Source organism: Pogona vitticeps, chromosome 3 (genome assembly GCF_051106095.1).
Source record: "Pogona vitticeps strain Pit_001003342236 chromosome 3, PviZW2.1, whole genome shotgun sequence".
Lineage (NCBI taxonomy): Eukaryota > Metazoa > Chordata > Lepidosauria > Squamata > Agamidae > Pogona > Pogona vitticeps.
In genome coordinates, this window is record NC_135785.1 from 245,672,993 (window position 1) to 245,684,194 (window position 11,202).

The 11,202-nt window shown below is 40.5% G+C and overlaps 1 protein-coding gene across 1 annotated transcript in view; it reads left to right on the plus strand.

Moving 5' to 3' along the window:
• Positions 1 to 9,521, plus strand: part of SLC35F2 (solute carrier family 35 member F2) — a 36,089-nt gene extending 26,568 nt beyond the window's left edge. Inside the window, exons 6-8 of the mRNA XM_020803169.3 lie at positions 2,357 to 2,409; positions 5,085 to 5,239; positions 7,343 to 9,521. Of these exons, the coding sequence (XP_020658828.1) occupies positions 2,357 to 2,409; positions 5,085 to 5,239; positions 7,343 to 7,591 (457 nt within the window). The 3' untranslated portion in view covers positions 7,592 to 9,521. The remainder of the gene's footprint in view (positions 1 to 2,356; positions 2,410 to 5,084; positions 5,240 to 7,342) is intronic.
• Positions 9,522 to 11,202: the final 1,681 nt, after the last annotated feature.

Here is an 11,202-nt window from a genome sequence, read left to right on the forward strand (position 1 = left end):
ACTATGGTAGTTGCACTATGGCATAAAAACTCAGTAGGAGTTCTGCACCAACTTTTGGATCAATTACAGCTAAAATGAATGCTAGGTAAACTTGTAAACAAGTGAGGTAGTGGGGATTTATCCTGGGAAAGGCCTGGCATGTCCCAATAATCCTTATTTTTTTAAAAAAAATATTATTTTTTTTCTACATACAAAAAAACCCACTCATGAAAAAAAAAGAAAAACAAGACATAACAATACTAGTAAGATCAAAAACAAATACAAAATAAAACCCCACATATATAGGCGGGGGGAGGCATTCCATACAAAATTTCCATTCTTAGAAGTCTTTCCCCCCCCAATAATCCTTATTGATTGAACAGGTTTTCTCATAGTCAATTCTTATTTCAATAAAATTATGACAGGATACTTATTTCTTGATTAACTAACCTGTGTGCTGCTTGAAACAAGCCAAAGGTAGCCTTGTGGGCTGCATAAAGTCCTTAAGGCTGTTCTCTGCACTAATATTAGAAGTAGCAGAGCTTGGAAGTAACATGTTATAAGTTACGGCATGCATTCCTGCTTTGATTGGATTCTTAGTACCACTTGTATTTTCCATTTTTGTGTACAGTGGTGCCTCACTTAGCGATGTTAATCCGTTCCGGAAAAAACATCGCTAAGTGATTTAATCGCTAAGCGATATTAAAAAGCCCATAGGAACGCCTATGGGCTAAAAACTTACCTTAAAGCGAAATTCCTCCATAGCGGCGGCCATTTTGGGTGCCTCTAAAGCGAGGCAAAACAGCGGTGACCATTTTGTTTTTGCAGCGGCCATTTTGGAACCACCGATCAGCTGTTTAAAAAAGTTCGCTTTGCCATGATCACTTCCCCGTGATCATCGCAAAGCGAATTTTAGCCATAGGGGCCATCGCTAAGCGATCGCTCCAGCGATGGCCAAAAGTCCATCACAAAGTGATTTCATCGCTCAACAGAGCGATCGCTAAGTGAGGCACCACTGTATTCTGTTTCTCAGAGTGGCATTTTAAAAAATATTTGTATACTTACTGAACTTTGCCTTAATATTGCCTGTTAATGATATAAGATGCATCTTTACTCACTGTTTGTAGTTTTAAATATTATTTTTTAATTATGTTAACCACCGTTGTATACTCATTGTTTTCAACTTTAAATATTGTCTTTCATTGTTATAAACCATCTTCGAACCTTTTCATGGAGAAAGGTGGGAGATAGACAGACAGACAGAGAGACAGAGAGACAGAGAGACAGACAGAGAGACAGACAGAGAGACAGAGAGACAGAGAGACAGACAGATAGATAGATAGATAGATAGATAGATAGATAGATAGATAGATAGATAGATAGATAGATAGATAGATAGATAGATAGATAGATAGATAGATAGATAGATAGATAGATAGATAGATAGAGCTGTTAAAATAACTGCTGTTACTAGTATCAGTAATGAAATGACGGTGATGTTTTGTGAAACAATGTAATGGTCAGCATTACCAAGTCTTCTTTAGCGGAAATGTCACATTTCTTTTAAAGTATTCGACAGGAGTTCTTGGTTTTGGCCATTTTTATATTTTGCAGGTTTGGGTTTTTTTTTTAAAGAAGGAAAGACATAAGAATAGAGTAACACATCAGGAGGATATCAGTATCACAATAGAATTAAATAACAAAAAACTTTTTAAAGATGCAAAGTAACAATCACCACCAACGTGTTTCTAAAGCAAACATTCAAAAACCTGGTAAGAACACTGGGATTTCTAGTGTTCTTTCTTAACAGACTTTTGTCCCGGCTGGTTATAACCTGTAGATCAGCACTGGACATTTTAGTTCAATAGAAGGTTGCAAGCTGTGCTCTTTGATCGTTAATGCTTTTAGGATTATTGTTTTGTATTTTAATGTTTTTACTGCTTACTGATGATATTGATTGCCTGCGTGGCTCCCTTAAGGAAACAAAAGGTGGGATATAAATATTTATAATGAATTTAATGAATTTAAGGAGGAGGACTGTAGTTCATAAATGTTCCCACTGTCTGCTTCCAACATGATGCTCTTCAGATGTGCAGAACCTCTGTCCTCACTATTACAGTTCCCATCAGTAGGAGATGTAGATGTCTTTGTACTGTCTTGTGTGTGCTTGAACCACAAAGCTGTAACCCACACAAACCTGGGAGCAAGCTCTGATGAACTCGATAGAATATGTGTCCAGCTCAACATACAAGGGCTATAAACTGATTCATATGTCAATATTAATCATTAATAAATACAGTAGTTTTCTGGAAGCTATGTCTTGAGATTTTAATTTCAGCATTTTTCTTATTCTTGATTTCCCTTGTCTTTTCTTTAGGGGCATTGTGGAACATAAAGACATAGCTAATATTCATTGGAACTGGAAAATTGGTATGTGTATGTTTGAATAAATGTGCATATCATTATGGGATGATACTTTAATAATAAGTGCATATCGTCTGTCGTGTTAGGAACATAGCAAAAGGAAGGATGCAGTGGTTTTCAGAGCACGAGCCACCAGCGTAGAGAGGAGTTACACACACACACAATCCACCCACCCTCGTCCTTTCCCCACCAAACAAGGGATGAGTTGTACTACTGGAACTGTCGGGATTTAGGCACACCTATGTTTTTCTGGGCTGCATCTTGTCGGTTTAGTTACTTTATGCCGTGAGGCAAGGGACAATTCTTTTGGAAAACATGGGAGTGGTCATGCCTCAGAAGCAGAATGCATGTTCCCCATTGAAAAGTTGCCAGGTTCAATCGTGGACAACTTTAGCTCTACCCCAAACACTGGAGAGCTGCAGCAAGTCAGAGCGGACAGAACTGGCCATGAGGTATAAACGGTTATGGAATGCTCTCTCCTTGGAGGTCTGGTGGCTCCTTCAATGGCTTGCGTCTGGCATCTAGCTAAAATGTGACTCTACCAGTGTTTGGAAGTAACTCTAGTGAAAGTTAACATAGTTGCCTATAACTAGTTACTTTTGGGTATCAAGCAATCCAAGTGGTTACAAAAGTAGTTATACCATTCTCCCTTAATGTTACACTGACTGACCATAATAATGTTTCCTGCTCGCAGTTGACTGATTTTTCTGATTTATTAGTGGTAGGTTGCCTTACTTGTTTACGTGGTGCTGGTATTTAGTACATTATTTAAGAGTTATGTTATGTTATGTGTGTTTCATTTTTGGATATAAATTGGCCAGATAAGTATTTACCACTAATTAGTGCAGTACACAAGTTAAATAAATAAATAGGCATAACAGGGAACACTTAAATAATAAGGAACACTTAGATTCTGGAAACTGTGTACCCTTTTTTTTTCACAATGAAATATCTGGGACTGTTTAGTGTAGTAACGTTTGAGTTTCTTGATAATGATGAATGACAACCACGTCACCCCCAGAGAGCATGGGCAGTGGCTGGAGAAGATAGGAGTTGTAGTCCCACGGACATCTGTGAAGTCTAGGTTGGGAAAAACTTGATTACTTTGACAGGTGGTACAGGGATCATCACAGAGGGTTATAAAACTGTAAGAAGCATGGATAAAGTCAAAAGAGAGTACATTTCTTCATCTCTCATAACTAGGCGAGGATTTCTATGACACTTCACATTTTCTCTGCCACCTACATTTGAATCCATAAGGAAGTTCAAACATATTTATGAGTAATCTGGCCTTTCTCATCAGATTATTCATAAACATGGATGGGCCTTGTCAGCCTTGGAAGGCAGCCCATCTAGGAGAAGGGAAACTCTGATTTTAAATCTCCAATGCCTTGTGTTGTATCCATCAAGGGAAAAGACTTCAGGCAAAATCCAGAGCCGGAGTCCCGGAGGCAGTTCACAATGCTCTGGCAACTCCTACAATGTCGCTAGAACCAGTCATATTGGCTCTTGCCTTTCCACTGGACTGTTTCAGTGATGTGGAGAGGTGGGATTTGCTGCTTGGGTTACAGTCTGTTCTCCATATTCTTTTACCCAGGCATCGTGCCCTGGAGAGCACACTCCAAGTTCAAACCCACCCATAAGCTCAAATATAGGTTACAGGAAAAAATATGACGTAAAAATCCTTGCCCCTACGAGTCATAACCATCGAATCCCAGATCACCCACTGGGGTTTTTTGGGTGGGTGGGTGCAATTATGAAGAAAACAAATGGATAGACATTACTTCCAACCGATCCAAAGGCTGGCAACATGTCTTTTCTTTTTAACTACAACTCCCAGAATTCTCCAACCATAGGGTGACTGGCCATGCTAGTTGGGGGATTGTAATAATAACAATCCAAAAGAGTAAAATTTCCAAGATCATCCAGTCTCCCTAAGTAAGATCATTTAAAGTCTAAAATTGCCTAGCTGCACAGCTGAGGCAGTGTATACTATTCTAATTGGACATGGGCACTTTGTATTCGTATCTAGGGATACGAAATACGAACCGTGGCACCACCACAAAGATATCAACTGCCATGGTGGCCCAGTTCCCACCCCCAGAACTGGTGGGCCCACTCACCTGGCTCCATGAAGCGCTGGGGCCCTTCTACTGTGCCAGCACTCCAATCCGCTTCCCCACACAGCTGACCACTTAGGCGTGGAGACAGGATGGGGAGTCTCCCCCATTCAGCTGATGAGTGGTTGGCTGTGCAGGGAAGTGGGGAAAGGCTGACCGCGCTCCTTCCCGGATTGGAGTGCCAGTGCAGTAGAAGGACCCCTGTGTTACGTGGTGCCCAGTGAGTGGCCTGACTCGTTTTGGGGATGGGGCCACCGCAGCACCATTAATATTTCACATCCCTGGATACAACTATAAAGTGCCCATGTCCAGTTCTGATTACCAGTTGCTGGGGGACAACATGTCTGGGTTATCAGCTCTGCCAGAGGCTGGGCACTGTGGAGAGTTGGGAGGCTGGACTAGGTAAATGTTTGGTCTGATCTGGGCAGGTTTTTCTTTATCTGTATATCGCGGTATGTTCTTGAACTTAAAATACTTCTGAGAACACGTGTTCTCTTTCATACTTCTGTTTTGTTAGCATTCAGCATCTTTAAATGTTTCGCTGATGGTCTTCTCTTGCAGTTTTGCTTTTCCTGGCTTTTGCCCTGTGCATGTTTGGACTGTACAGTTTCATGCCTGTGGTGATTAAAGTTACGAGTGCAACGTCTGTCAACTTGGGTATTCTGACAGCTGATCTATACAGCCTTTTCTTTGGCATCTTCCTTTTTGGCTACAAGGTAAGTCAAATTCAGATTACTAGCGTTTGTGCCTGAGCTTTGCTTCATGACTTATGGTATTGTGTAAACATACGGGCACACTTACAACAGTTAATAATGTATGGTGTGTTTTGCTTGATTTGTTGTTGTTATGTGCTGTCAAGTTGCTTCCAACTTAGAGCAACCTAGAACTTGGTGTTCTAGGCTAGCCTATCTCCCCGTATGAGTCTTCTCGGCATTTAAAATTGTCAGGGGAGGCCCTCCTCTTCGTCCCATTGCCAGCACAGGTACAGCTGGTGGGGACATAATAGAACACTTTCTCTTTCGCTGCTCCTAGATTATGGGATGCTCTCCCTCATGAGATCAGGCTGGCCTCCTCCCTTTTATACTTCTGCCAACAGCTAAAGACTTACTTTTTCAGGCCGGCTTTTTACCATCATGACTGAGTCCCTGAATGTAATTTTTAAAGTTAAGATAGTTTTTAACGTTTTACCTGTTTTTCATTATTCAATCGTATTTTAATTAGTGCATAGTTTAATTTTTTTTTTATGTTTAACCTATTATGTTTTAAATGTTATTCTTTTTAATGTTGTGAGCCACCTTGGGTCCCCTTGTTGGGAGAAAGGCAACCTATAAATAAAACAAATAAAAATAAAATGTTGTCCCCATGGCCTTGTTACAGATGTGGCATTATGGGCAGAGTTCACTATCAGTGAAAAAAATAAATAAGTTGATTATGCTGGCAATGATAGCTAAGCTAATTAATCAGGGATTATTACACATCAGTGCTCTTTCTCCTTCCCAGCCCTAGGATGCTGGGAGTCCCCAAATCTCCTCCAAATTGTGGGAAATACGTTCAACTAATTAAGGACAGAGCATTCAAACTTGGCTCACCCTGCCAACCTCAGATCTTGCTGCTGACATAGTGTCCTTAAGGATTAGGTATAGTTTCCCATGCCGCTTCAGTTTTGTGAGCAGGGAAAGAATTATACCCATATAATTATCCTGGGAAGTGGGGAAGCACAGGATCATCTCAGAGGAGATCACAATTTCTGATGGTCAGATGCCAGTTGCCTGTACTTACCATCTAGGAACCCTTCCCTAAATCTGTTTCCTCAGCAACAGCAATTAACCAGACTTGTTGGAAAGGAGTGGTACCCAATGTTGTGTAGTGGAGAGAGTGATGGACGAGGACTCTGGAGACAGGCTTCCAATTGGCCGTAGAAGCTGACTAGGGGAATGGAGCTGGTAAACCCACTCCTTAAATGTCTCACTTACCTTGGAAGCTCTATTAGGGTTGTGATAACTCGGTTCTGACTTGATAGCACATACCTAACTATTGGAAAGGAAGCTTCCCTAATCGGTCTCCTAATTTGGTTGGGCTCCAGTTAAAATGTTTTGGAACATCATGGGATGGTGATATTGCATCTTGTCTGCATGTTTTAAGTGTGGGACCTTGAAGCCAGCTGCATTTCCTCATGTCATGGACACTTTCTCCATTATCTCATGAGACCCAGATAGCTGGCTGCTGTTTCTACTGTGTTTACCCACCTCTCCTAAGAGAGACAGAGAGAGAGAGAAACAGATAAAATGTCCATGTTTGGAGAATACCGCAATTTCCTTGACTAGCATTTATGGTTTTGACCTACTGAATCCAAATCCCAATCTGCGTCTTAAGATACAGACTTCAGCTTTGACTTGAAACCTAAGAGTGCAGGCGAAGATGACTGACACCATTTCCTTTGCAGAATTAACAAAGTATACAGGGCCTCCTCAGGCCACACTGCCTAATTAGCCCAAGGGTATCTGTGAAGCCTGTGGCCTTGGAAGCTACATTCAACTTTGGAGAAACAGAGAAAAAGAATAGGTTTGGAAAAATGGTCCTGAAGGGGCTTGAAACCATTCCCCACGGATACCACGGCCCTGCTGTAAAATGGTGTGACTGTTGGCCATAACAACTTTGCCTTCCGTGGTTAATTTACAAAATATTAGGGTGTGCATAGGCCTATGTAGAATTTTATGGCTCCAAAGCAGAATTCTATAATTTTTTATATAAGTTAGACTGTTTTAAATCACAACTTTTCTTTCTTTCTTTTCTTTCTCCCTCTCCTTTATGTTGATCAGTTTTCAGTGCTCTATCTAGTCTCCTTTGTGGTCATCATGGTGGGCTTCATCATGTATTGTTCCACGCCAACCCGCACTGTGGAAGTCATCTCACCTAACTTGCCATCAGCTGCTAGTACCGGATTTGACAATTTTGCCTTAAAAATCGAAGAGAGCCACCTAGATGCCTTGGTTGTCTCACCTACAGAGCACAACAAAGAAGACAGTCGGGCTGAGGAAATAGAATGTTCAAAATTCACTGCCTTGTGAAATGCACGGCTTTTATCAGCTACCCAGATTACCTTGGAAATGTCAGTGAACAACAGATAATGAACATTATGCTGCTCTTAAGGTGGATGAACTGGAGAGATACCTGCGGTGGTATCTCTGCTCATGCCAAAGTTTGTATTTCATTGCAAAATGAGGGCTATTTCCTTGGTTGAATCATCTGTGAAGTCATGTACACTGAAAATCTATCTGTAAAGCTGACAGCAGAACAGAAAAGTAAAGACTACTAGGAGAATTACTAACAAAATGCTCTGTAGAAAGAAAAAAAACTGATTCTCCTCATAACCAATTATTTTGAGTAATATGGGTATTTATGTGTGTCAAGAACCAGGCTGGCAAAAGACTAGACTGTCAAGAATATGAAGGGATGGAAGACACAAAACATGATTAAATTGCCATTAGTCAGAGAATTTGAGAATTGTAAAGGAAAAGAGAGAGTTCTGGTCCATGAGGACTAGAAACACGATATTTTGAAGAGATGGATTTGACAACCGGATTCTGTCTTTGAGCAGTTAACGTGCTTGGTCATACTATCTCTTCAGAATAATTTAATTTCGCCTTATCTTTTGGAAACCAACATAATTAACAGCCATTTGCAATAACAAGTGACGCTCATAAACCAATTTTTGAGTTGATTAATGACAGTGGCTAAACTAAAGCTGCTGTGAGCCTTCCACTCCCTTCACACTGATATTTGTGTCCACCTTTAATTATATCAGCTGACTGAATCATTCAGTGGTTTAGGTATCTGGCTGCAAAGCCAGAGGTTGGGAGTTTGATTCCCCACTGTGCCTCTTGAGGGAAGAGTCAGCCTGTGTGGCCTTGGGCAAGCTGCACAGTCCCAGAAGAAGGGAGTGGCAAACCACTTCTGTGTATTCTGTACCGAGAAAACCCTGAAAAGGGTCACCATAATTCAGCTGACTTGATGGTGTGCAATTATTATTATTAATTATATCATTTATTTTCCTCCCAGATGTACTTTGTCTTGTTCAGCAGGTAAATTGCCTGTCTTTTTAAATATGTGGATGAAAAGCCTTATTTGGAAATATGAAGCTAGTCTTAATGATTCCATAAACGATTTGTCAAGGTATGTTTAAAGGCATTAGTTGAGGATCTGCTGAAGAACATGGAATAACAAGGTGTAGTTTCACCTTTAGAACTTTTGTCACCTATTTTAACGAAATCATGGAAGCATCCATATTTGGAGAACTGAAAGGCCCGCATCGACCCAAATCAGTTCCTTAGTGAGATAATTTGAAAACGGCTGCAGGGTTAAATCTGTCTTCCTCTTCATTCCATGTTAAACAGCGATGTCTGTTTCTATGTGTGCATTCTGTGTGTGTTTAGATCAGGACTAGAGCTTGGAGGCATTATATTTTTGGATTATAACCTCCACAATTCTGTATGGCCACCTATACACAACCTGGGGGGAGTCTGTGAATAACAGTCTAAAAATTAACTAAGAAGCAACTTTTAATGTAATTTTAAAAGTAACTTTTCCAAGCTATGCCATGATCCACGCATTTGTTCCCAACAGCGTTGAACATGTGATCTTGCACCTTTTTCTGATCCTGTTCCATTTTTGTATGGGTAGCATGGCGACCCTGCAAATATATCCCTGTTTTCATTTATGGATGTACTTTTCTGGATCAGAACATTCCTAGTTATCTTGGATCACGTTTTACATTTGAAGCCATACAATAAACTGTTGCAATAGAATTGTGTCATTAGACCATCAGTTGCAGCAGCGACATACTTTCTTCTGCTGCCTGCTTCCAAATAATGTCATAATTGTGTGTGCTGATATGTACATATGTGTGTGACAGAAATAAATTGCAATTGCTTTGTGATATATTTTTAACCAGTTGAAACTGTCTCTGTGTGAATGCAATAAAATTGTTTTTAGGCCATCCCCAAGACTGGTGAAAATGATTAATTCCTGATAAGACTAGAATAAGAATCAGAAGGGAACCATCTTTTCCTAGCAAAGTATTTGGGATGCTTTCTGTTGCACAGTTGTGAAGTTCTGGTAATACTTTCTAGCACAATTAAGGCAATGAGTGAAGATGGAGATGCTTTCATAACAAAGAGAGTGTTTCAAAGCCAAAGTCTGTTGCAGAGTTTTGAATTTCTGGTAAAATTCTACATGGTAGAAATACAAAGATCCACAGAGGATAACAGCTGTAAGTTCTCGAGAATCCATCCCTTTCTCATTAACTGGCACTTAAAGTCTCAGTTACTCTGAGACATTTGTAAGAGAAAGAATAAAAAAACATTACTTACAGTTGCATGAAATTACAGATTTATATATATTGCTTTCGTTACTGCACACATACTAACAATCAACTGAACAGATCGACACAAAAAACAAAATAACTGCCACTAACCAATGAAAGAAAGGGATAGAACATACAGCAGAGAGGCAAAGCTCTCTTTAAATTTCAGAAGCTGAAAAGAATAATTGTCCCAGTCCAGAAAAGTCCTTCCCAATCACTCAAGCTACAGACAGCATGCGAGGTTGTAAATAAAACTCCAGTACTTTCTGCCAATTTGTGCTGCCTTGTGCTTCTCTTAATTTGGAGAGGCTTGCTGCAGATCTTGTTGTCTTTCTGAGCAGCAATCCTAAATGTGTTTACTGTCAGTTAAGGCTGAAATCCAAGGTCATAGGAGGAAACCCTGCCAAACTCAATGGAACTTACTGCTGAATAGAGATGTATCTCATTGGTGTGGAAGTGCTGGTTGAACTCGGTGAAACAGGCAGAGCAATCCTGACTAATAAGAGGGATTGTTGACAACATGTAGAAGGACTTAGGATCTTGTAGATGTCTTCCTTCTTCAGACATGTTCCCAAAATACCTTGTTCCATTCTGCATCGCTGGCAGGACCTGAGAACATTCACTGACAATGGATGGCCCACAGCTCTTGTCCTCAAGATTACTTGTTTTACGATGTGGTTCTTGGCTTGTTTCGGGGAAAGCTACATTGAAGTCTTCCCCACAATGGGAAATTGCTCCTTCACATTTAAAGGCGGGATTGAGAATGGCAGGCCTGAGGATCAGATCTCACCCTCTTAGAATCTCAAGATGACCAGATCCAAGGAGTGTTCAATATATTGTAGTACCACCTTAAGATCACTAGATGGCAGCCAGAGAATGTTTTTATTTTCACTGGCATTTCTATGGCATTGTGCTAAGACGTGATACAGGATGGGAAACGCTGCAGAATTTAGAAGGGGAAAAATAAATTTTAAGGTGAAATGATAAATATGAGCAACAATTTGGCTAAATAACTAAAGTGTTGCTGTAGGGATTTCTGTTCTGTGCCATCACGTCAGAACTGATTTATAGCAACCATTAATAGGGCTTTCAAGGTAAGTGAGATATTTAAGGAATGGTTTTACCAGTTCCAGTCCCCCCAGTGGATTTCCATGGCTGAGTAGGGATTTGAACCCTTGTCTTCAGAATCCTAGTCCATCAGTCTATCCACTACATGAGTGGTCCCCAACCTTGCGCCTCCAGATGTTCTTGGACTTCAGCTCCCAGAAATCCTGGCCAGCAGAGGTGGTGGCGAAGGCTTCTGGGAGTTGTAGTCCA